General features: G+C 39.9%; 1 protein-coding gene across 1 annotated transcript in view; it reads left to right on the top strand.

Annotated features, from left to right (window-relative positions):
* The window catches only part of pacsin3 (protein kinase C and casein kinase substrate in neurons 3), a 46,342-nt gene extending 21,097 nt beyond the window's left edge, over positions 1-25,245 (top strand). Inside the window, exons 2-10 of the mRNA XM_084729378.1 lie at positions 6,234-6,334; positions 7,212-7,368; positions 7,669-7,904; positions 8,656-8,811; positions 10,899-11,074; positions 14,776-14,896; positions 19,599-19,741; positions 21,780-21,949; positions 24,680-25,245. Coding sequence (XP_084585504.1) covers positions 6,281-6,334; positions 7,212-7,368; positions 7,669-7,904; positions 8,656-8,811; positions 10,899-11,074; positions 14,776-14,896; positions 19,599-19,741; positions 21,780-21,949; positions 24,680-24,795 — 1,329 coding nt within the window. The 5' untranslated portion in view covers positions 6,234-6,280 and the 3' untranslated portion in view covers positions 24,796-25,245. The remainder of the gene's footprint in view (positions 1-6,233; positions 6,335-7,211; positions 7,369-7,668; positions 7,905-8,655; positions 8,812-10,898; positions 11,075-14,775; positions 14,897-19,598; positions 19,742-21,779; positions 21,950-24,679) is intronic.
* The last annotated feature ends 1,843 nt before the right edge of the window (positions 25,246-27,088 follow it).

The following is a 27,088-nucleotide window of genomic DNA, read 5'->3' as shown; positions in this document are numbered from 1 at the left end:
AGTTGCCTTTTCCCATCATTCTTTGATCAACTATGATCTGATTTTAAACAGCAGCTCAAAGTAAAAGGAGTTGGTACCTGGTTGAAAGTTTGGCGGTGTGCATCCTGTCGCTTTCAGCTCTTCATCTAACAGCTCACTGTGGCTGCTCTTGACTGTTCCAGTACCTCCAGCAGTATTTCAAACTGATCCGCTGTCACAAAAAATGCTGAAAATGACTGTTGACTAGATGCATTTTTTCATGAATGATGGCACTAAAGCCAAGCTTACTGACAAACACATCAGATTTCCTGTGATTACTTCAAAATAAAATTAAATCAAACGCTTTTAATGTGAAGTTGCAGCAGTAGGAAATCTTCGGTTTGCATTAGCTGTAACTTAATACAGCATTTCTTCCTAGAATCCGTTTGTACTGCTGCAAATATGTAAATATTACAGTATTTTCATCAGTGGCCTGTGGGCTGTCAGTTGATGTTCACTGCAGTAGTTTGTGCTCATGAAAGGGTCCATGGAAGAATTAAAGGAATTTAATTGCAAAATATTGAATTTGGATTAGGGCTGAAAAAGCAACATATTCCTGTGGGATGGTCTAATGGTATTTTTAATTGAGTATGTTCAGTTGTATTCCAGTGAACAGAGTGTCCTTTAACTGTAAAATTATTTTCCATCCAGCTGTGATTGGTCAGCATCACTTCACAGCCTGTGAATTTTTTGTTTTTACCTCTGCTTCAGAAATGGCACACTGTCCAGTGGCCTCACCGCTCATATCCTGAGATTATATCTTGTGAACAAACATAAGCTCAGAGCTCAGATCAGTGTCTTCTTCTCATACTAACCTTCTCCGTTGGTAGATTAGGGAGACAGACTCAGCTGAGTCATGACAGTCCAGTAAACAGTGGTGGATATCCAGAAACTGTAACTCTATACATCACAGTATATGGGACTGTCATGACTCGAGACATCTGATGTGACAAGTTATCCTCTACTTGCACAGTATTTTACCATTTGTGTGGAAATAAGTTTTGTGTCACCATTGTTTTACTCAAATTACACAGTGTTGACCAGACCTAGCATCTCTTTACACTTGACCCATTTCTCATCCAGATTTTTGTACCAGGTAGAGAGGTGCGTCACTACCAGGATATCCTGCTTCATGCTAACTTTTGTGTATTTAAAACATCACAGTAATACAACATTCAGCTCAGGGTACAGTATTCAGCTAATGAGGTCTGTCTGTCAGTCTAATTCCCTTACTGCTGGCTGTAGTTACCATGTTACTGCTGAATGCACACACAAATACGCTCCCGGGACCTTCTCAGTGTGATCTTCCTTCCTAGCAAACAGGCTCTGACTGCTGCGTGACAGTGTGGGGGTGATAATGGAGGCATTATGAATCTATTAAATGAAATTAAGTAAAGTGAAGTGAAAAGTCAGGGCTTTTCCAGTAAATCTCGTCTCCTGGAAACATCTCTCTGTTTATACTCATCACATAGCAACTATAATGTAAACAAACACAAGTATTAACATAAAGGCCCTTTGTCTTTCTAACTTGTCTTTGTGTTGATAGTTGAAATGTTGTATTCATAAATATACTGTGGTGACCTTGAGAAAACAATACTACATTAAAAATCCAGTAGATAATTAATGATAATTTAGAGCCAACCATGTATTGATATCTGAAATGTAATTAACAAGCTGGTCAGGATGCCACAGACTGTCAGATGAAGTAAAAATCTCGAGGAGAAGAGTGAACATGAGGAGCAGGTTTACAGATGCTAGAAAGTAATTACAAGATATAGAGAGAAAGGAGGGGCCAGGGACTCTACCTTGAGACACACCAGAAGAAATACCTCAAGGGCTTACATTATGCACGATATTAAAATAATCTTAATTGGTTAGTTGTGTCTATTTGTGATCTTGTTGCAACAATTTTGCTGCTCAGAAATGGAAAATAGCTTCAGGGTGTTAAAGGATAAAAAATAATTGATTTATTGATTTAACAACTATTGAATGAATTGCCATGAAATTTGCTGGCATTCATGTTCCCCTCAGAATGAATTGTATTAACTTGATGATTCTCTGACTGTAGCGCCCTCGTCAGGTCGAAATTGTAATTTGTCCGTTACTTTGGTTTAAACTAATGCCTCAGCTGCGCCTTTGATGATGAAGTTTTAGCATGTAAACTTGCTGTAAGATGATGAACAAGGTAAACATTATTCCTGCTAAACATCAGCATCTTGTTAGCATCAGCATTGTTCAGCAATCTAAGGCAACATGTTACTGGCTGAGATAACCTTGTATATTAGGTTGTAATGTGCTTGAAATAATGGTATTATACATGACTTTTCCTTGTTTTGATTAGGGCTGCACGACTTGATAAAAAAAAGTCATATTGCAAGTATTTTGACTGAGATTGTGATGTGTGATTAGTGAAATGATCAGTTTTGCATTACAATTTTCATGTTCATTGAAAAAAAACAGGACTTTGATGCCAGGTCATCTGTGCAGCACTACAGAACCTAACTATAATGCTGTTTTTTCACCCATTATTCCTGTTTCAAAAAAAATTGTGATTTGGATATCGCACTTGGCCATATTGTGATTTTATTGCGATTAATTTTACAGTCCTAGTTTTGATATTGGTATTACATGTTGACTATAAAGTCAGTGAATCAGGCCAGAGGAATACAGAGCTGTTTGTATTTGAATGTGGTCGACCATGATGGTGGTTTGTTGTGAATTTGTGGTTGAGTGGCTGTTTTCTATGAGGGAACATGTTGCGTAAAACTTTGTGGTTAATGGTAGCTCTCAGTTGACTTTCATGGTCAGCGTCTGCACACCTCCAGTAGCTATAGAGATAATACAAGTGTAAGCAGCCAAAGCTAAGTGCTTTCAGTGAGCCGCACCCTGATACTCACACAAGCGTACACACACACACACACACACACACACACACACACACACGCTGCTGTCCTGTAGGATATAGGTGCAGTAATTAGCGATCCATGGCAAAGTCAGTTTTCTCATATTCACTCATGTTCCAGCATGCTGGTGGCAATATGCTGCTAGCATACTTGCCATTCACCTACGACGCACACACACACACACACATGCACACACACACACACACACACACACACACACACACACACACACACACACACACAGACGCACACACATGCACATAGTCATCCAATCCTTGTGTTGCTTCCACCTGTGCTGTACAGTGTGCAGAGAAAATTAGAGCTCAGCTGTCTGCAGGGGATTAGCTGCTCTGTCTGAGAGGTGTGATGTTGTGCTGTTGTGTTGTCTAACGTCAGCATTTTGCTAATCTTGAACGTCACTCGTCTCCTCAGACACAACACACACACCAACAACAGACACACCTACAAATACATATTATACTTGATCTCTTTTATTCAAGGCTCAGTCTAGTGTTAGCATGTTGCACAAGTGAGTGCATGCTCCTTCTTCTGCTGTTAGCTGGTCTGTCAGTGCAGTCTTATATTGTGGACAAACTGTACAGTTTGTTTAGACTCACTCCCACGTCGCTCCCTGCAGATTTCACCAAGGCTTCTATTGTATGCAACATCTATTTACCACCGTCTTTCTCCCAGTGCACAGATCAGCTGCTGTTATTTTGGGAGTCAGCTAGTTATTTACAGTGAGAGAGAACATCGTGAAACAGAGAGGAGGAAAAATAACCTGGAACTTCTCACAGCCTTGTCAAGTCAAGCTTTGTTGTAGAGCACAAGCTCAGAAGCAACTCAAAGTGATTTACAGAGTGATATATCTGTGAACTCAGTTATAACATAAGTGTAGTCTACTCTGTCTACTCTGTTTTTTTTTTTCTAATAACTGTTGTGGAAGAATCCACTTAAAATACTTAGTGTATTTTTTATATTATAATGATTGTGTAACTTAACAAAATATTTTAGAGTCCTTATCAAAGATAAATTAGGAATAAGAGTGGAATACCTAAAAATCTATCAAAGCTGTATGTCAATATAATATCAGTGGGTGGGGATTTTATTTAATCACCTTATGGGAGAACAAGGCTTTTACTTTGAGACAAGCTTTCATTAGAGACAGGCCTTTATTTCTAATCCCTTCTTTTTTTAATTTAAGTTTATTAAGTTAAGACTTCAGTAAGGGTCTGGTTTATTGCACACAGTCAGTTTTGGAGTAGTGGCATGTTTTCCTCTCAGGTTGTTGTGTCTGCCACAGGAACACATCTGGCCTTGAAACATGGTTTTGTCCAATGGGATGGCAGCATGGAGGAAGTCGATGTATAGAGAAGTCAGGTCACAGTGAACTATTGACAGCAGCGGGGAACTGGGTTCATCAGCAGATTAACTGCAGAGCTGAAAATGTCCCCTCAGGTCATATTGGAGTGCTGCTGACTTTAAATAGATGTTTATTCTGCAACATCATACAGATCAGCTCTGTAAATTACATCCAATGTTCTCAGTGAAAAAAAACAGTATAAATATTTTGTCTTAATGGCTGTTACCCTTTCTGTGCATAAACAACAGAATGCTGTTGTTTATCATCTATGTAGACAGAAAATTTCTGTGCATGTAGGTAATCACTGTTTACTTCAACCCTCCCAATAAGTGGATTATAAGACATTATAATGCAGATATTTTTGGGCCAAACTGAGTTTAAAAAAGCATTTTGCAAGAAAAAGCAAAAATCTGTGATGTGTTAGAGATACTCAACATGATATTTGTGTATTTATTATCCTTTTAATCATCTTGTGACCTGTCAGTTCAATCTTGGGACCCTTTGCGGTTGGGAACTCTTGCTTTGGTTCTTGTTGCAAAAAAGAATAATTTCTGCCAGTTCAATTGGACTTTAAAGGTTCCCTGTGGGGTTTTTGACCTCTAGTAGTGCTATGGAGCTGTTATGTTTATCTAGAGGATGCTCATGCACGCGTGCGCACACGATATGTATTCCTGGCAATTCTTCTTTTTTGACATTATTCCACTGGTATACAGGTGGTGGTAACATGCCAAGATATACTGCACCAAATCACCAAAGGCAGGGAAGAAGACTGCTAGCAAATAAGCATGGGTATAAACAATGCAGGATTCATAACAGTAAAAAAAATTGGCTTTGCAAATGTTTATTAGGAAGGAAAGGCTCAAGGGTGCACACAATGAGTTCTGGTGAGAAATGCTGAATGTAAACATAACTTTTGTTTGTTTTACAAGAAAAATCCAGAGGGCATCTTAAGGTAAAGTGCAGGTGGTGTCTTCTTCAGGGTAGATCTCATCCTTCCTAGAAGTTAAAAATTGTTTGTATCTGTGAGTTATTATCAGAGATGTCACTGTACAAATATTTGTGCGTCTCCTCTCTGATGAATGAGATCCATTGTGGATGAACAGGATGGTTGACACAGATTCCTGCCTCAGTAACAGAGCGGATGTGTGAGACAGAGCATCAGTGTTTGTAAGAGACACACTGTCCAGTTGTCTGCAGAAGGAAAATTGGGCGACGATGTAGGGGAAACAGCACAGTGGGCAGCGAGCGGTGAAGACTCTGTAGCTTTCTGTGTAGACTGACTTGGAGCTGCAGGTTGCCTGAAACCGTAGGGCTGCACACAGTGAAGCAGTGAGTCTGGAAAGTCGCAGGTTTGATGCCCAAAATCGAGAAGACAAACCTCTGATATCATAAAAGTCCTCAGACCCCTTTACAAAAATGCATGCATACTTTATCATACATTCATTTCACATTTCAATTTTTTAATTTTAGGAATTTAAATTGTATTTTTGTATTACTATTGCCATTTTAAAAGGGAGATTTCACAAATTTTACACATAAATATCAGTTTACATGTAACAATTAGTGCTTGAAATCAGTCTTATGTCCTCTGTAGCTTTGGAGAAGTTTTGACAAATCTGAAGAAATAACCCTGATCCTCTGGACAAAACAGTCTCACTTCAAGGTCTGTTTTTAGCTGTTCTGCAGCCTTGAATCATGTCATGTCTGTCCTACTGAGCACTTAAGTGAAGTCTCTTCCATGTTAGCTGAAAAGTTGAGTTTCAAAGGTCATTCTTGATCTTGGAAACAGCAGTTGTTAAAAAAAAGATGCATAGTAGTGGCAGTAGTACTAGATGTACTAGTAGTAGATGTACTTTTTCCTAATGTCTGTGTCCTCCTCTTTGGGTTGAGGTAATTTGTGACTGGAAAGCTGCTGTATGTAATAAATGGTATTTTCTCTGTCTCTGCAGTCTTTTCTGCAGCCGCCATCATTCCGTGCTGTAAGGCCGACCCCAAAATGTCTTCCAATGGAGACCTCAGTGACCTGGGCAGCTCTGACAGCTTCTGGGAGGTACAGTGGAAGCGAGCGCGCACACGCACACACACACACACACACACACACACACACACACACACACACACACACACACACACACACACACACACACAAACTTAATTTCTGAAAGATGGATTATCAGATCATCACATTGTGTGCTGAAGCGGTAACATGCTCTCACATGAATGGTTGCATTTATATAGCAGTTTTATTCAAAGTACTTTACAGTTTGCTTCTCATTCACCTTTTTACACATGAGAGGTGAGCTACTATGGTGCTAACCTGCTAATGTGCTGGTCTGACCATCTGGAGCAATTTGAGGTTCAGTTTCTTGCCCAAGGACATTTCGATGTGGACAGAACCACCAACTCTGTGATTAGTGGACGACCAGCTCTAGTAACTGAGCCACAGCCTCTCCAGCTACCATTACTGAATCAGACACTTAAAAATCAGGCATTATAATCTCTATACTTTAATTATTTGACCAGATCAGATACAGTGTGTCAGTAAAATCCTACATAAAGTGTATTTATATAACATTATCAGTGTTGTATATGATCAGCCGGAGGTTGAAGATAAGGGAGCGCGTCGGTGTGTGATGTTTAGACACAGACAGAGACACATAATGAGTCCCTGCTGACTGACTGCCAGCTTCACAGCCCTCCATCTGGAAAAACTACATACCTTCAGCTCCTCTCACTCTCTGTTCTCTTTCACTTTTATCTCTGTTTCAGTCTTCTGTACATCATCGTAACTCCACTAAACACCCTGCAGTGATAACACTAAACTTTGCATGTTGACACAGTAACATGAGTTAAATTGAGACCAGTTTTCACCAGTTTCGTCTTATTTCTGTTTCCTCACTGATTGTGTGTGTCGTGTTCCTCTGCAGCCGGGGAACTACAAAAGGACGGTGAAGCGGGTAGATGATGGTCACCGGCTGTGTAACGAGCTGGTCAGCTGCTTCCAGGAGAGGGCGAAGATAGAAAAGACCTATGCTCTGCAGCTGAGCGACTGGGCCAAGAGGTGGAGGAGCACCGTGGAGAAAGGTGAGCTGCAGCAGACAAATAACAGCAAGTTTAATATTTCACCTTTGGTGTGTTTTGGGCATGTTTGACCTCATACACTGCGGGTTCTGCAAACAATTCACTTCATATAAGTAAAGCTTTAGGTTTTGTTGCAACTAATCTATGAATTAATCCGTATTTTAACATGAGAAAGAGAAATCTGAAGCTTTTCAATATTAATGTGTTGATTGACATTCATATAGACAACCAACAAGAATGATTGGTCACTTCAAGCTAAATGGGATTAACAGAGTATCTACTGTTCCCACACTTGTGTCTCAGGTCCTCAGTACGGTACGCTAGAGAAAGCGTGGCACGCCTTTATGCAGGCGGCCGATCGGCTCAGCGAGCTGCACCTTGAGCTGCGGGAGCGGCTGGCAGGCGAGGACAGCGAGAAAATGCGCAACTGGCAGAAGGAAGCCTTCCACAAGCAGATGATGGGAGGCTTCAGGGAGACCAAAGATGCCGATGATGGCTTCCGCAAAGCACAGAAACCCTGGGTCCGCAAGCTGAAAGAGGTGAGGGAGGGAACCCTGAGTGGTTTCTGGTACAGTCAGTTGTGTGTCAGTGAAGCTGGATTTATATCTGATGCAAAGGGTTGATGGAAGCTCTGCTGTAGGTACCAGCTGTGTAGGCTTGGATTTGCAGTCGAGCGTCAGTAACACGGTAACTGTGTTTAGAGTCTGTCTTTTACTTTGTCATACAGAGCAATGTTGAGCTGTTGGAACAGTTGGAAGGCTCATATCTGAGGAGTGCAGGCAGTGGCTGTGCTCATAGGGCACAAGTAAATCTATGAAGTAGGTAGGAGCAAGGCCATATCGAGCTTTAAAGTAACTAGTAAATAAATAAAATAAATTTTGTGTAATGTTACAGGGCTGGGAGTGATATGTCTCTTGGAGTTTGTTAGAAGTCTGACAGCCAAGTTTTGAACAAGCTGGAGACAGCGGAGTTCTCATGAATATTTAATCATCTAAAATGTTGTAATATTTGTACAAATAACATTGGAAGTGTTGGCGCAGGCATAGTGTGCCGTTATGAGCCACTATGCCAAAGTTATTTATACTTGACAAAACACAATGATGAGTGTTTGTGAGTGAATCATGTTTCTAATCTTAGACTATTAAATCAAACGTATTGATGAGGAAACAAGTCTGCGTTTCAAGAAAGTTAGTGAGGCGCTGTGTATGTAATAGGAGCTGTATTGATTACAACAGCAAATCAAAGTGGATCATTGTGTGTCTGTGTGTGTGTGTGTGCATGTGTGTGAAGGTGGAGACCAGTAAGAAGAGCTACCATCAGGCCAGGAAGGAGGAGTGGACAGCGGTTACTAGGGAAACGCATGCCAAGGCTGACCCGACCAAGTCACAGGAGGAAGTCCGCAAATACACGTCCCGGGCGGAGCGCTGCAACCAGGAGGCCGAGAAAGTACACATGCACACACACACACACACACACACACACACACACACACACACACACACACACACACACACACACACACACACATGCGCACACACACAGAGTCCCATGCGTAGCTCCACTTGTAGCAGTCTGGGTGTGTCAGTGAGTCCAGAAAAACATACCTGTGTGTGTGTTTTTGACTTGAAACATGACCAGGCTTGTCTCCTCTGTTCTCTGCTCTGCACAAACCCAACGGCACAGAAGAAACTCCTGAAGAGGGAAATGATCAACCAAAAACAGGGAAATCCTGAGACAAACTTGGTGCACAGAACTGTGTCAGGCAACCGGAGACTCTCTAAACAAGGAAATGAAATCCAATATCATGACTCTTGTCCAGTTTGGGGGAAAAAAGTACCTGAAAAAGCACTTAGACGTCACTCATTTGGTAGGATGCACAGATCCAGCCAGTTCTTCAGCCACAAACTTAAGAGCAGTGATCACCAACCTGTCGATCTCTATTGATCTGTCGTGCTTTGTGGGGTTCAGAGGTGATCATGAAGCATCTGAGTTGATAGGTAATTTGTTAATTTTCACGAGTCACCACACTGTCATGGTTGTGGTTTCTGCTTTATCCTGCTGCTAATTTAAATCAGTCACTTCCTGCTGCTCTTCTTCCACATTAAAAGTTTTACATAATGAGTCTCCTGAAGGCTTTTATGGTGGAGCAGCTGCAAGAAATGTGTTGTATTTGTCACTCAGTCAGTGCAGACTGTTGTTGGCTCTAACTTTTGTTAAACAAAAATAGTTAATTGGATTAGTTTTAAATATTTTTGGGAGGAATAATACAAAAAGTAGCATCCACACTAGGCAGGTTGTATGAAAACTACCTCAACTCTATCACGTCATCAAAGTAAACAATGTTTAGGATACCATCTTGATAGATGAAAAATGCACATGATGTTTGGCCATAACAAAATCTGATTGTGTTATTTTTGTCCCAATCCTGAAACCTGTTGCCTCTTGCAGGAGTTGAGAGGAGTGAAAACACATGAAGATGCAGATCAGTTTGGGATTGGGTTGGATAGAAATGTTTTTTTTTTTCTTCCTTTTTAAATTTTGAATACTTTTGTTTTAAATTGGAGGTAAGGTTGCACTTCAACATTAATATGGTTTGGAAGAGGCAGCTTTATTTCATCATTATCAGAGCAGATGGGTCGTAACATTCGTATAGGCATTAATTATAAAAAATGAGTTGTATATGACTATAGTCTTTTCTTAAAAGATATATTTTTCCTTCATTTGTGTGTGTGTGGCACTTTCAGTTTGGCAGGTTCCTGCACGAAGGCAGTAGAGCATTTGCTACAGCGCTGTGACTCTGAGATGAACTAGATCTTCAGGTTGCAGGCTAACAGTTTGAACGTTGTGCCACCACCATGTCTCACTACCATCCTCCATCAGCAGAGCAATCTGGGTCGCTAGAGACTAGTTAGTAGCTACAAGAAAAAAGACAGAAAAAGAAATAGTGTGTTTGCAACTTTGGTTCAGGGTAAAAAATCCTTAGAAGGTAACAGGTGAAGCTAGCATATCAGTCAGTCTACAGTAACTGTGCACAGTCATTTCTGTCTTTCTCCGTGTCTTTGTGGGTGTGTGTGTGTGCATGTGACAGCGGTGAATATCATATAGTTTCTTTTACTTGAAATGCCCATTCCTAGTCTTCAACACATGGACATGTGATAAAAGCTGTTTTTCTGACACTGTATTTAACAAAAAATCCTGGTAAATGCTGTTACTAATTTCTGAGGTTCAACATTATTCAAAATCCCTGTTGTTGATCATTGCATGCAGTAAATACAATCAGCCTCTCACCAGAAACTGAAGCAGAGTGACACTTCAATTAAGTTGTTCACAGTGTGCACGCTGCTCACTAACAGAGCAGCCATCAATCTTTAGGTTTAATCACACAGAGGCACATTTCCTTTCCTCATCTCTGAATAAAGGGTGATTAAGGGTTGCTCAGTGGCTCACTATGTGCTCTGTGTGTGTGTGTGTGTGTGTGTGTGTGTGTGTGTGTGTATATGTGCTCTGTGTGTGTGTGTGTGTGTGTGTGGCAGGCGAAGGAGCGCTACACGAAGGCCCTGGAGGAGCTGAACCGCTGTAACCCTCGCTACATGGAGGACATGGAGCAGGTGTTCGACCTTACCCAGGAGGCCGAGCGAAAGAGGCTGCGCTTCTTTAAAGAAGTCCTGCTGGACATTCACACACACCTTGACCTGTCCGCCAGAGAGGGGTAGGACACACACACATACTGTACTTATACACACATACACACACACACACACATCGTAACAGAATAAAAAAGTGATTAGGTGATTCATGATCCATGACTCAGAATGAAGGAATGCAGAACTGTCAAGGATTAGATGTGTGTGAACATGTGTGTATGTACACAGGAGTTAATAGGAAACTGATGTTGTTGTCCATTAACTATTGACCTATTATTCTATTTAGACAAGCCACTGTTACCACGGTAACCATGATTGGGAAAAGTCCAACAAGATCTTTGTCCAAATATTGAACAACAAGTTATCTTTAATCGTGAATCGTGCAGTGATGAGATTTGATTGGTATATTATAAAAAGGCATCCAGTTTCTTTGGTTTCTTAAAGGTCTGTTCTAGAGTAAAATGGTTTAGTCTCCAAAAACAAAGATCAAAGTCAACAGTCGAAGTTTTTAGCTTACTTAGTACAGAGACACTTTTCAGCCCGACTAATGAAAGACCACCTGCCCTCCTACAGTGACCTCAGTCCAAACCCCTGAGTCCAGACTCACAGACTGAACTTCACTTTATGGAGTCTCTCATTACCTGAAGTGAACCACCATATGTACATTTAAACCATGTCTGGACACTGTAATCATTCCTCCTGTCAGGACCGACTCTAATATGTTTCTTAAAGATGTACTGCACACTTCAACATGTTTTTGAGCTCTAAACTAAATTAAATTAAATTACTGTGATGGAACACATCACTGCTGGAGATAATCTTCATATTTCTTGATAAATGTATAACAATGGTTTGAAAATGGCTGAAATTCCACCCACTGTTTTAAAACCATCCTGAGCCTTGCGAGGCTAATGCTGAGATAAAGTCAACCATTTTGGACTTCATACATAATGAGATTTCAATAAAAAAATAGAAGGTTAACGCTCTCAGTTCACTCCTCTCTGAGCCACGAGGATTAGCTTGGCAAGCTACAACACAGACGAGCAAAGCTCCAGCGGACTTTCTGTGTTGCCAGTGTTTCTCTGTGGGACGGACAACCTGCCTGTCTCTCTGGTCCAGTGTCCAGTGTCCATTACCTACCTACGTAGCCACAAGGCCACGCCCCCTACAGTGCTTGTCCAGTGGTCCTCCTCCTCAGCCCCACTGCCCACTTTTTATCATTTTCAAAATCATGCGGTGGGTGGAGTTAGGCTCAGACGTGGGGGCAAATTTCAGCTGAAGTCAATGAGACTTGAACGCCAAATTAAATCGGATCTATTAACGTTATATTCTTTAAAGTACAGATGTTTGAAAATTTATTTATTTATTTTACAGTTTAAAATTTACTTTCAGCTATGTGGGAGTCGTTTTGAGTTGCTGCTGATGAAATCCCAGATTAAAACACGCCCTGTTTTTTGGTGCTTCATAATAAAAGTGTTTAAATAAAATAAAAAAAAAAACAGGTGACTTTTATTGTGAAGGATTTAAGGAAATGGTGTCCACCACTTTTTAGGCGCTCAACTCAAGCTTCGTTAAGCTCATCATCAGTTAAAAGACACACCTTTAAGTGTGTAGCCCTGTTGAGTGAAACCGTGTCAAGCCAGGCCAGTTCATATGTACAGAAAACAGGTAATAAATCCTACTGTTTTACAGTTGACTTAGTGTAGTAGTATTATGTGTCAGAATTACACAAGAATAGTATTCAAACAGCCCTCATTCATCTACCTGCAGTTCCTGGGAAGATTGGCTACAGATGAACAGATGCAGGTTTTTTGCTTCATGTCGTCTCTGAGTGTAAACAAACCAGCACAGAGCTGATAATACTGACTAGAAAATATGCACATACAATAGTCTTATCTGGAATTCCACTTTAAAGTGGAGGTTTAAGGTTCAGCCCCCAGAATATACATCATAAGCACGAACCTGCTGTAGTAAATGGAAAAGTACTGTGTACTGCTAAGTACCACTAACACTGTAACTCACAAAACACAAAAATTAGGTACAACTATGAACTTTAAAGCTGCACTAATCAATATTTTTATATTAACAAAAAATCTAATCAATATGTCTGATGCAGTTCCCCCTCATCTCCGTGGAGCTTTTTGATATTCTTCAGGTCATTCTTTTGGTTTTACAGCCAGTTGTTTCTTGATTAGACTTTCATCAGACTTGTTTCCAGCAGCTGCAGGCAGCTGTTGAGCAAAAGTATTCTCATAAAACCAGTGTACTCTACCTTCCCAGCACCAAACGGCAGATAACAGTTAGCAACTGTCTCGTGAACACAGGGGAACATTCAGCAGCCATTTTTTCTTTCTTCATAATTTTTTAAAGAGAGTGAATATTGGACTTTGATTCAGCAGGTGGATGCAAACATGACTTGATATGGATGTTAATGTTGCTCCGTGTCAGTCTAATGAGTAAATGATCATTTGTTTGCCAAAAGGATATTAACTTTACAAATTGTCAATTAGGGCTGCAGCCATTGATTATGTTAGTAATCAAGTGTTCTACCAAATATTTCATCAATTAATTGAATGATTGGATAAGAAATACTTTTGCTTTATTAAAGATTTGCCTCCCTTTTTAGAAAAATCAGCATTTTTATTTCTTAAATTGCAAACAGTAATATAATTTTTCAAAACCACAACAAATCTTCTGAATATATTTGCTGTATTGATGCATTTTAGGCTCCAATTTTAACTTAAACAACCTGATATATGCATCTCTGTGAGAGGAGTATAACAGGTTTGTGTGACAGCAGAATTTTATTTTCTTTAGCCAAACTTCATCATCAGTACACGCTCTTAATTCACCGTTACATTTAGCCTTGATTAACATAATTCTTTTCCAGCCTTCAGTTCATAGTGATTTATATTAAATGCTAACATTGTGTTGGGTCTGCTTTCTTGACTGATGTTTTCTGAAGAGATGAGTTTCTCGAAAAGTCGTTTCAGCCCTAATGTCAACGCTCTGTTTACAGCTTGTTGTGCTCCACCGAAGTGACACAAAAAAAATCAATTAATTGAGCTTTAACTTGATAACACAGCAGTCACGTTGATGAGATAAGCCCAGGCCGACCCGTCATTTGTTCTCCACCAGTGAGTCTGTATTTTTAGATACACCACCATCTGTCTTACTTTAAACCTGCAAGAAATGTTTTGAGCAGAAATGAGCCATGAACACAAAAATAACATATCATCTTTTACATTGATACATTGAACTTGTCCTTAAACAGTTGCTTATTATAAATATCCAGCAGTTATGGAGCTTCATTATCATTTATTTTAGAATTGTTTGTGTCCACCTGATTGATGAATGTAAGTCAAATATTCATGTTTTTTGGTCTCTGTCTCTTTAACTCCTGAATGCTCCACTGTGTTCACCAGCTAGTCTCTAACTGTGTCTGTGTGCTGTTTGCTGCTGTTCAGGGGGTTTTAGAGCCTTTTTTTTTGGTGAAATCAGCTGCCTGCTGTGGACCAAAAGAGTTAAGTCAAACAGCTAAAGTTGGTATAAAGCTCCGTAAAGACGACAGGAGCTGCATAGTCAGCTGATAATACTCTGCAGGTTTATCACTAAGCACGACCCCTTTCACACTGTCACATTTTCACATTTATATTAAAAATATAAAGGTTATAAATCATCAAAAACACCTGCCCTGACTGAATTTTGAAGAAGAGGAGGGTGAATATGTGTAGGTGTGATGACTGACAGTCACTTCATCCAACAGGTTCAAAGCCCTGTACAGAGACCTGGGTCAGACCATCCAAGCAGCCAATGACGCCGAAGATCTCAGATGGTGGAGGAACACCCACGGACCGGGCATGAGCATGAACTGGCCACAGTTTGAGGTGTGGACACACACACACACACACACACACACACACACACACACACACACACACACACACACACACACACACACTATTCACTCTGTTTCAGTCCACACTTTGGACTATTTCTATAACTTCATTCATTCATGTTTTTCTTCGAATAAGAAAACAAGAGTAACTGTGCAGGACTGTAGTAGTTGTTCTGTGAGTGTCTGCATCAGAGTGACAGACTGAATATTAAACAGGCTTCCAGAGAAAGCCTTGTTGTGTTACTGAGAGCTCTGAGTGGGGTCAGGAATGTCTGAACACACACACACACACACACACACACACACACACACACACACACACACACACACACACAAACAGATGCAGGTTTATTTAGTCGTTGGTGGAAATCTACAGATTTCAGCTCAACTCTGCAGACCAGACCACTGAGGACAAACAAATATTTACAGATATGAAAACACAGACGACACATTCTGGGAACTAAAAATACAAATGACTGTTGCGGTGTCCCCATTTCTCTTAATGCTAAGCTAAGCTAACGGTCTCCTGGTTGTAGCTTTATATTAACAGACATGGAGTCATATAGATATTCTCATCTAACTCATAACTGTTAAGTGAATAAGCATGACTCCTTTAAAGCTGTTGTGTGTCATCAGGGTCAGGATCAGGCAAATGACTTTCAAAAAGGAATATATTACATACTACTAGTTACTTTTTTTTGTTTCTGTTGAGACCAGAAAGTTTGTTTCTTATCAGTTTACAGTCTCATGTCACCATACGTTGAATAACTTAGATTTTTCTTGATAGCAGCGTGACACTGACTTCTTTAGATTTATCTACTCTGGTTGGCCTTTTTTGGAGCTGGGAAAAAAAGAGACATCTGCATTTGTGTTTGCACAGCTTAAATGAACACTTAGAATCAGTTGTGGCGGCTTTTAAGAAGCCATTTTATCCCGAAGACATCTGTTTTGATGAGAATCGCTTCTTTCTTAAACCAGGTTCTTTCATTTCCTGAGAGGTTTTATGAATCCAGCCCGAGGATGATATAACTGATTGTGATCAGTTACACGGCAGTATATCCACACCCTCTCCACTCTCTGTGATTCACAATGTTGTATTGTCCTATTTTCTGTTTGTGAAAAGATCTGCAGACCCTATTGTGAACTCATAATAGAGATACCATCATCTGGATTCCTGCCTCCCACCCTCCACTTTTATTTTTGGCAGCTACACACTCACTGTGTGTGTGTGTGTGTGTTTGTTTGTGTGCTGTTCCAAACCTGGATCCTCAAATTTCATATTACACATAAGAGACGTCTCATAAAACATAATCTAATGCATTAACAGGACCACATAAAGTCTGTTCGAAGATTTGTCTTTTCTCTACATTTGAAAATCAGATGACTGAAGGTGTGTTCACACCGCAGCTCAGTCAAACACAGAAGTGTTTGATTATTTGTCATGTTCAAAGCCTGTCAAATGGCAGCGCCTCAGTTCAGAGCTGTGATGTTGTTCATTTAAGGTTAACTAAAACACAAGGTTTTATAGGCACAAATAAGCAGATGTTTACATGTGAAAACCTGCACTAACTCATGTTTTGAACACTAAGCAGAACACAATGTAGTCTGGACTGATTCAGCTGTTTCTTTATGTGTTATTAACTGTTGTAAATGTCTGAGAAGACGACTGCATCTCATTTATATCAGAGACAGAAACACCTCTCATTCTGAGCAGGCCCAAATGGAAACTGCAGGTTTCTGTTTTTTTAGTGTTCAGCAGTGGTCCAGAATGAAAATGAAGACCCAGATTGTTTTTTTTTTAAGCAAAATTGAGTGTATAATACATTAAAACAATGTACCTCAAGCAGGGTTAAGTAATGTTAAGTAGATTTTAGTAGAACTTTTAAATTTGAGATTTTATTTCATCCTTAAAAACAAAATGTGGACATTTGTTTGAAAAGTCAGCACTAGATGTAGGACACACGATACTGAAATACAAGGTTCAATGTGGAGCAGAGACCAAAAAATAATTTGTAAAACCATTAACCTCTAATCAATCATCTCCCAACAATTACCACTTTAGCACATACATAAACAAATCCAGGGATAAACAGCTGGAAATGTGCTTCATAACACTCTGAGTTTTACAAGCTGCCTCTCCATTTGTTTGAAAGCTGTGGAAAATTGTCAGAAATGCTGTCGGATTTCTGCGGCACAGATTCTGTGTGGGTCTGATTATGAGACAAAATTTTAGTTTAGAACATTTTGCAGTATCAGTACTGTTTAAAGCTGTAGCTACACTCCACATATTTGTTATAAACACACATGTACATTGACCTGTGCTGTTTGTAAGCAGTAATGTCGACAAATGCTCTGTGGGTCTAATCTTTGCCTTCAAGAATCTATAAGCTGATTTAAAAACGGGTTTCGTAAGGAATCTTATGAATTCAGAACAGGTTTTATACTTAATACTAACCTTCAGTTGCTCCATGTCAGACATAACACTCGAAGTTCCCCTGTTTGGCCTTCATAAGGACGCTATAAACTCAGCTGTCGTCAGGGTCAGGCAGAACCGTCAAGGCTGTTCAGAAAGGGTCTCCATCCTTCTTTAAGGGGAAGTTTTGATGTAGAACCTCTTTAATCCATCATCCTATCATGACTTAGGATGAAATATGTTTTAAATTAAAATGGATGAGAATAAAGTTGTGAAAGCCAGGACTCTCTGCAGTGCCGTGGGAAAGTTTGTCTCAGGCAGGATGACAGATATTACTGTGAATGTTTTAGGATTGATGATGATGTTGCAGGCGTCTTGAAAAGTTTCTGATGTTTTCATCCAGTAGTCTTAATATCCTGGGACTGGAACACAACATACTGTATGCATAATGTTAGCGTGTGAGAAGGTGAGGCCCATTCTGTATAATTATTGTAAAATTAGAAGTTCAGTATAGCCCAAAAGGCTTAAAGGATAATTCAGCTGTTTTTGTCATGAAGTCAGGTGAGCATTTGGTTTCAGACTCACATGTAAAGATCAGGAAGTAAGTATGTTAAGAGTCTGACAGTTAACAAATACATGAGATTTTCTTTACGTGTGAGGAGATTTGGCTTTTGGAAGCTTCTTCATATATTTTCCAGTGACATAAACAGTGAGAGTCCCTCCTGTAGCGACAAAGTGAGCTCCATTTAGCTTCCACAGTTTTTCCAGGATTGAAAAATAAGAAGAAAGAGACGTTGGCAGAAAGAAATGAATCTCCTCTGTCCTCTGAGGAATCTCCTGGCGTTCCCACAGCGCTGCTGACACGCAAACAGAGAGCCATTGTCCCAACACACACACACTCTTCTGTACTTGTGAGGACTTTCTATTGACTGTATCCACCCCTAACTCAATATTTAAGGCTTTTGAGGAGTGAGGAGCAATAAAACGCAACCCCCCATTTTTGAGAGATGCAGTCTGTGTATGTGTGGTGATGATTCTAAAACTGTGAGGATATTTTACACACACACACACACACACACACACACACACACACAGAGAGACTTGCCTCCTGAAGTGCTGATAGTTTGGAGGTTGTCCTGTGCTCCACTGAGACAGTAAATACCAGTAACTGTATCCTCAGCCACCTACTTCTGTCAGCACCCTGTTATTATGGCCAAAGTGTGTCTGTGTTTGTTTTTGTCTGGGTGTGATCCGATAGAGTCATTGATTATCCACCACAGGGCGAGGGCGTTCATTAAATGGCCACGAAGACACAAAAAGCACATTTACTTTAATCTCTTAGCTACAACTTCCTAAAACTTTCTGTATGATATAAAACACTGCATTATAGTCGGTTAAATCTCAAATCTCATTCAGTTCCACTAAACGTTGTTGAAGTTTTTTATGAGATATTCATCACAGCTGTTTTTGTTTGTTTTTATAAATTTCTGTATTGTCAATTCACTAATAACCACACATTTTATTATTTTCTCGATTAAAAAATGCTTCAGTTCTCCATAGAAGTGCAAATTAATTTGTACTGATTAGGGATGTTCCTGATGACTAATTTCCCCATCAAATTAATTTTAATTTACGCTAATTGACTGGTCTAAAAGTAGGACAACATTCAGGAAACAGTAATGATTTAGCACAATCTATGAATCAGTAAGGTTAAATATTGTCCAAAAGCCATTGTAAATTCTTCAGTAAACAAATCCCATGTATAAATCTGAGGAACTTTGCATGGTGCATTAGGAGCATTGCATGTTACCCTACAAAACATGACGGCAACACGTTAAATGCGTTATTTTTTCAGACCGATCACAGCATCTTCCGCTGCTAACATTAGCATTGCCAGCACCAGCAGCCTGCTCTCCTTGCAGGTTAACGTCCACAAGCCTGTGCTGAATGTGGTCTGGTCAAGTGGTTAAATTAATTCTGACACAGCCTGCATGTAACTTTATTTTCATTATCAAAATACTGAAAAATGGGGCTGCACAGTTAATCACAGTATTATACAAATCTAGATGTGGCCAAGTGCAGTTTCCAGTTTGCAGAACCAGAACCAAATCAGTTTTTTTGAAAAAGTAAAAAATTAACTAAAATTTTATGAATTTAACTTTTCATCTCTAAGAGGTAAATTTAAAAGCATGTAGTCTTACTTTAATGTGATCAAATCAAACTCCATTTCTAAACCGTGTGTGTGTGTGTGTGTGTGTGTGTGTGTGTGTGTGTGCAGGAGTGGTCTCCAGACGCAAGTCGCTCCATCAGCCGGAAGGAGCGCAGCGCGCACTCTGAGGACAACGTGGTCACCCTCACCAACATCGTCTCCTCAGGTGGAGATGACGTCCCGCCGAGCCCCATCACCCTGGACACCGGCAGGTAGGAGGAAATGTCTCTGCGTCTTCTGCAGACAAATTATCATCATCATCATCGTTACTGTCTTTAATTATAGGACCGGATTCTGTGTGTTTGTGAGTCAGAGACAGTTGTAGAGGCAGCAGGTAGTTTAGTTTGTTACCTTGTAGTCACCCTGAGGACTGAACATCCTGTGCATAACACACTCTAATTAGTAGCTAGAAAGCTGTGTGTGTGTGTGCTACCATATTTAGCCAATGTTCACAGTCCCCAAGCAGAAAGTTTCCTCAAAAGCAGCAGATATTTGTCTGTAAGTCACCAACTTTACTTCTCTCTTTTATCCCATCATGTCTTTATGTCCGCTGCTGATGATGCTTCACAGACACACCACCATTCTGTCCTCAACTAAAAAAAGGCACTGGTGTTTGTTGTTCTCTCTCAGGAGACACTTAAACACACGGCAAAAAAAGAAACACTGCAAAACCATCATAAGGATGGACGTGTCAAGTTATAGTAAGCTGAGTTTGTGTGTCCTTGGAGAACAGCAGTTTTCTCTTATAGATGAGACAGAAAGCTGACACATTAAACTCAACCAAAAAATAATAATAATAATGTCCCCCTCTTTTAAATCTGTGCTCTGTGCTGCAGGTCTTTTACGATTACAAAGAGAGTTATTTTTGTGTCGGGTGTACAACAGTAAATCAGAGTGCTGAATGAAGCAACTATTTGGGGGCTGGATATAGTTGGCTTCTTCTTTCTTGTCCCAGTCCCATGATGAACAGTGACATTGACTCCTGTCTCATGAGAATCCCGTGTCCCGCCCAAGAAAATGTGGACTCCTGAGAGGCATTGCTATGGCAGGCTGTGCTGGTTTTCTAAAGAAAAGTGCTGGCATTCAAAAAGGCTAGCAAATGTGCTAATGCTAATTTTCCTGTTGAGATGCAGATAACTGTTGTCGTCTGCAGCTAGTTTGGCGATGTTACATCGTGGTAAATGATAAATAATAAATAATAATTTTAAAGACCGAAATGATACCGTTTTTACTTTGAAGGGAAACATTGTTCAAGAATCAGTAAGTTTGTAGTCAAATATATACAAAAATACAATATAAGTTTAATAGTTACATACCTGCTACATTCTTCATTTAAAACTGACACACACTAATAAAGTGTGTGTGTGTGTGTGTGTGTGTGTGGGGGGGGGGGGGTGCAGCCATCTTTTTGTAGCTTCCTGCTTGTTCACTTTGAGCTGGTTTCCAAACTGAGACTCGTCTCCCTCCATGAGCTCACTGTTGTTCCATAAACTCTGTGTGGTGTCTGACTCGTCTCAACCTGAACCTCCACCTCTCTCAGACATTTTCACACACTCCGCTGGACGTCCATGATGACGACAGCTGTGGTTGCCAGGCAACATGTGACGTAACTACAGACCTTCTCTTAGTTAAATTTATAACATCTCAGTTGGAGCACATTGAGTCTGAAGGGATACGTGTGATGTGGAATAACCTGAGGAGATAAAAAGCTAAAAACAGAGAGAATCAAACTGCAGCCAAATACAGCTGAGGAAACCTGAGATCAAAGCTGCAACTTTTTATTTAGCCTAATTTAACTTGATGGTATTTTGTGCTTAAAAAGAACATACAGTATATTTCAAAATAAACTTTCTAAAGATTTTATAGTTGATTAATTAGTCAGTTGTTATATTGATTAATTGAATAATAGTTGTTTGTTTTAAAATGCCAGAAGACGGTGAAAAATGTCAATCAGTGTTTCCCAAATGATCCAAGATGACATCCGCCATTGTCAATAATCAGTTTACTGTCTAAGTAATTTTGATTAATGAGCATGGTAAAGGGATTTTTCACTGTTGGACAATGATTGTATTTTTCTGTAACTCATGATGCTGCATTCAGGTGCTTCAGGTGTAACAGAGGAACAGCATGATTTTCATGAAACATAACCTGTATGTTGTTGTTGTTGTTGTTGTTGTTGGCAGGTGGACATTTTAGATTGTTTGTGTGTTTGAGTCTGACTCTCTGTGTCTCTGTCCCGTCTCCTCTCAGGGGTAAAGATTATTCGTCAGACTGGTCAGATGATGAGAGCCCTAAGAAGGTGCTGGCGGTGAACGGCGTGGGGGAGGCAGAGGACGAGGAGGATCAGGTAGAGGGGGTGCCAGTCCGAGCGCTCTATGATTACACGGGCCAGGAGGCCGATGAGCTCAGCTTTAAAGCAGGTATTAACACGTACTAATGCTTATAGAGGAGAGGCATCACAGGGGAGAACAATGATTTTTGGTTTGATCGGTTGGTTTTAGTTTTATAACTGCTGTTGTTTCATAAAATGAGCAAAACAGATCCTTTATTTTAAGCGATTTGCACATTTTTATGAAATTACAGCTTTTAGAAATACAAAAAAAAAAACATATACATTAAAGAGTTTATATTTCAGAGCTGGAAAATGTTTTTTTTCCTTTTTGTTCACCTGTGATGCTTCGTTTTAACACATTCACACACACTCATGTCAGACACATTGTTTCAGACATGAGGACTGATGATCAAATGCAGTAAGACTGTAATGTAGTGGGGACACACCCATAAAACTCACCTATTACATCTTACCTCAGTCTGCATGTCGGTCACTGCTGTGACTTGTCGAGCTGCTCGCTGAAAGTTCATGAATGTTTAATTAATGAATCCATCTGAGTCACAGAAACTTCTCAGCTTTTGTTACATGTTAAAAAGAAATAAATAGAAGTAAAACTTAGAGAAACTCTGCAGCTTCAGCAGATTAATTAAAGTTGGGTTTTTAAAATAGTAGCTGGAAATTGAGAAGAGCTGCTTCTTCGTTTGGTTGCCATCTGTGTTTAGATCAAGAAACGAACAAAGCAACTTCTTAAAATGGAACAAATGTTAAACTTTTTATCTAGAATTCTCTATAATTATACTCATGCAGTTATGTAAAAATATATGTCTTCTGTGACTTAAATTGGATCATTACTGCAAAAGTTGTGATGAAAAATCTCTGATAACATGAGAGGTGTGTCTTTCTGCTGCGCCTCTCTGCATGATGTGTGCAGCTGTGACAGATGTGAGCAGGTTGAGATCATCTCAGGCTGCTCATGAGTCGTGTTTGGAAATAAAAGCATTTTGACTGCAGCTCCAGATGAATCAGAACAGATAGTCAGAGGATTGATGCTTTTATTTTGATGGAATAACTTGCTTTTGTAGTTTTGCTCTGTTAGTTGAAAATTAAAAACTCAACTTGATTAAATATGTAACCCGTCTCACCAAGAACTCTGGATGTTTGGACGTTCTGTCTGAATATCAAGAATGTGTGTTTGATCGTAACTTGAAGGATTATCAGAATAATCCAACATTTGTATCAGTCGCTCGACTGTCAGGTAAGTTAAGTAAAGTCACTTTTATTTTAAAATGACTTTTAACAACAACACTGTTGGTCTGAAGTGTTTAAAACAAAAAGTAATAAAGTGAAATACAGTTCATGAAAACACAGAATGAGATAAAATACTTCAGATTATCAGTGTAATTTGTTGTTTGATGCATAACTCATTAGATAGACTGTATTCACTGTTTTCACATGTACTGTTTACAGTACAGTACAAAGATTTGGTTTTCTTTTCAGTGCAGATGATTTCTTTTATCAACTGATCTTCATGACAAAGAGTATAATCACCAGTTTCTTTGTGTGTTTTGTGTATTTTTACACTGAGAAGATCATTATTCCTATATTTTTGTACATTTAAAGAGTAACTCCACACTCAGCTGCAAACTTTAAGCATTTTGGTGAAATTTGCTGTTTTAAATGGCTCCTTCTTTATTCTTGTTGATCTGAAGACTTCCAAAATCTGTGCTCCACCAAGGCAGACTAGTCAGATGCACTGCACTTAAAGGGATAGTTCTGATTATTTAAAGTGAGGTTGAATGAAGTTCTTATCCATGTTCTGTGTTTTACCTCCAGCTGATGGTGATCACCATGCCCCCAATGTACTACTGTGGGTGGAGTCTGCAAAAAATATGTTTTAGCCACTTAAAAATCTACATCAGTTTAAGATATTGATGTAAGATATTTAGAATATTTTGCCTGCTTTTCTTTACCATCAAACAGCCCTTTCCAACAGTTGTTATATCATTCTCTCACAAACAAACTAGACTCCTCTGATAAAAAAAACAAGGTGGAAAAAGGAACAAGGTAACTTAGGTAGAAGAAGATACTTGCTGCCTCTGTTGGTTAGTTTGTGTTATTGTGTGACTTATTTTTTTTAATGTGTTATCTGATAGTTGTTCCTATATTCTCCATTAGGAAGGAAGGAAACATAGAAGTCACACCCAGAATCCACCTAAAGCATCATAGGGTTAGGAACTACAAGGACTGATGTTAGTGCATTTATCGTTTTATTAGGAGAGACGAAAACAAACGTTCTGTCCCAGTGGAACAATTAAGTTAGGTTAGGCAGCTGGCTAATTCCAGCTCATTTACAGAAATTTTGATTTAAGTGAGTTGTCCTTATGATAAAGAAATTAGTAAATGAGGAAAAAAAACAAGTGAAAAGAGGCTAGAAGCTCTGTGGAGCTGCAGAGTTGGTGATAATTCTCTCAGGTCTGGACGGTGACTCGCTGTTCAGCAGGAGGTAACGTTGCCCAGGTTGGCCGTGGTTAATCAGGGTGACTCCATAGAGATTTAGTCCGTCCTCTGCAGGAGGTCTTGTCTCGTGGGGGTTTAGAGGGACACAGAGTTAATGGGACCTGAAGGGACCACAGAGGGAGAGACCTCAGTTTGGAAAAGCTTAGCCAAGCTCAGCTCTGCTTAGACTGAACCAGGACCAGATGTCTGATAAACTGGGACAGTTGGCCTCTTCTCCTCCACTTTTGATCATCTGTATTATAAATAAATGTTTGTACATGAAACGCTGAACTGAACTGACTTTGCTTCGTGTTCCTTGCAGGTGAGGAGCTGCTGAAGTTGGGAGAGGAGGATGAGCAGGGCTGGTGTAAAGGACAGCTGAACAGCGGCCAGGTTGGCCTCTACCCCGCCAACTACGTCCAGGCGATTGCCTCCTGATGGCCCGCCCACTCTGATCACCCAGCCAATGGTACACCTACACTCAAGATGCCAGGACCAATCAAAAGCTATTAGTGCTGACATGTAGACACGCCCTCTGTGAAACCAGACAGTTTCTGGTTACTGACTGTAAAACTCGTCACTGAGTTTTGTTTTGTTTTTTTTTTCTGTTGTTTGAGCTACGTTTTTGAAAAGCAGCCAGTGGAAAAGGCCACTGGTTGTGAAAGGCTGTTTACACAGCCGGAGGTCAACGACATTGTTGTTTGAAAGAAGCTTTACAGGCGAGGAGAAGTCTCCGGAGTCCCGCCAACAAGAACTGACTTTAGGAAAACATGGATGTAAAATCTGACAGGACGTTTTATCAAACTCTGGATTTTGGTTTTCTGCTCGCTGCCATCGTCACTAGAGTCAGATAATCTACATTTAATCAAAAAGGACAAAGACTGGGTGGAGCAGCAATGAGCAACCACCACGGCTGATTGTGATTGGCTGAAACATCTGTCAATCAAATGAACAAACATAGTTTGACATTTTGGGGAATACGATTATTAGCACTTTCCTGCAGAGTCTTGCCAGCAACTGGTTAGCATAAAGACTGGAAGTTTGACAGACTGTCTTTTGTCTTGCTTTGTCTGACAGTATTAATATATAGTGCCCTGCATACATATGAAGTAATTACATTATAGAGTTAGGAAGTGGGAGGACCTATTCCAAGCAACCCGGTTCTGATAGTGTGGATAAACACATTTAATTTCTTAGAATTTGCTTGGCAATAAAATCCCCTTAAATTTAAAAGTTTTTATTATGATGCAGCAAAATCAGGAAATGTTGGCTTTTCATCAGCAGTAGTTTAAAGTGACTCCTATCAGCTCAAAGCGAACATAAAACAAAAAAAATAAAATAAAGCAGATACCTGTAAGTACAAATGTAGGAGAGAAACTAAACTACTTTGAGGTTGGTCGGACCCGCTTTGACCCGACTGTGGAGACGGACCATCTCCGGTGCTACTCGGCTCAGTGCGTTATAACAGGTCACAGAAATGCAAATCAACAGGGCACAGTTTGATTCTACAAGTGCTTTAAAAATCTTTTGTTAAAGTTAAAGATTGTGTGCATAAAAACTTAAACGTATAGGTTAAATGCAACATCCAAGCAGCACAATACAGTTGGTGGGTGTAGTTTGGTAGAAAGAAAATAGATCCTACATGAAACTGCTGACAACAAACCAGGTCATGATTAATGGAAAGAGACATTGCTGTAGGGTTTTTTTGAGTGTCCACTGCCATAAAGTGATGTTCGCGAGAAGACAGACATTTCTACGGTCGATATCTCCAAAATCCAGCAAGTCATACTGAAATAACCTAGATGGATAAATTCAGGCGAGGATTTTTATTATTTTTTTTATTTTAGAGTGAGCTGTCCACTGCAACGCTAATGGCAATGAGTAAAGATAACAGTGTAATAGCTAATAGTTAAAGATGACAGTACTGAGAATGGTCAGGTGGCAGAGTTCGTTATCTTTGGACCGGGCCAGGCTAGCTGTTTCCAGTGTTTATGCTAAGCTAACCGACTGCTGGCTGTATGAGACATTGGAGACACATTGATCTTCTCGTCTAACTCTCAGCCAAAAAGTGAATGAGCGTATTTCCTAATTTTTTTTAAGCTTTGGTATTCTCATCTTTAAATAAATCAACTCATTAAGAGAAATGAAGTCTTTTAGGAGAAAGTTATCCATTTTAAATTTTTTTTTTTTTAGAGGTGTTGGGATCTTTTTCAGTAGATTTCAGTCTTGGATCTAGTGGCCATCAGAAGACCTGCAGCTGGAGGCTCCTCTTCATCATCCTCCCTTCAGCTGTGGTGGTTGCTTAAAAAAACCCAGTGAAAGACTGTCAGTGCCTTAGTCAATGAGGCCAGAGATGTTACACCGCCGCCCTGCTGTCTGACGGAGGAATTACAGCCACCTGCTGGGTGACGACCTGCTGATGACCTCCAGTCTGAACCCAGTGGAAACCAGTAGAACTCCTGTTACCTGGACTTTAAAATGTTTTAATGTTGACTGCGCAGGCAGCACTTGATTGGCTGTAAACCTTTCATGCCCCTCCCCCCTCTGCTCATTTAGCTCGACATCGGTATGCTTCAGTGATTTTGTAGATTTTTTTAGGTGTGACACTGAATTCACTTTCTTTCCTTTTTGATTTTTTTATGTGATAGCTGTACGTTTATATTAAGTCAACTGATTTTGATTATGGACGGTTAAAATGTTGCTACCTGTTCCTTTGAATTTTTTTTAAGAA

This window comes from Lutjanus erythropterus, chromosome 1 (assembly GCF_056507025.1).
Source record: "Lutjanus erythropterus isolate fLutEry1 chromosome 1, fLutEry1.hap2, whole genome shotgun sequence".
Taxonomy (NCBI): Eukaryota; Metazoa; Chordata; class Actinopteri; order Lutjaniformes; family Lutjanidae; genus Lutjanus; species Lutjanus erythropterus.
Note: the sequence above shows the minus strand (reverse complement) of the source record. Positions and strands in the feature narration are given on the sequence as shown.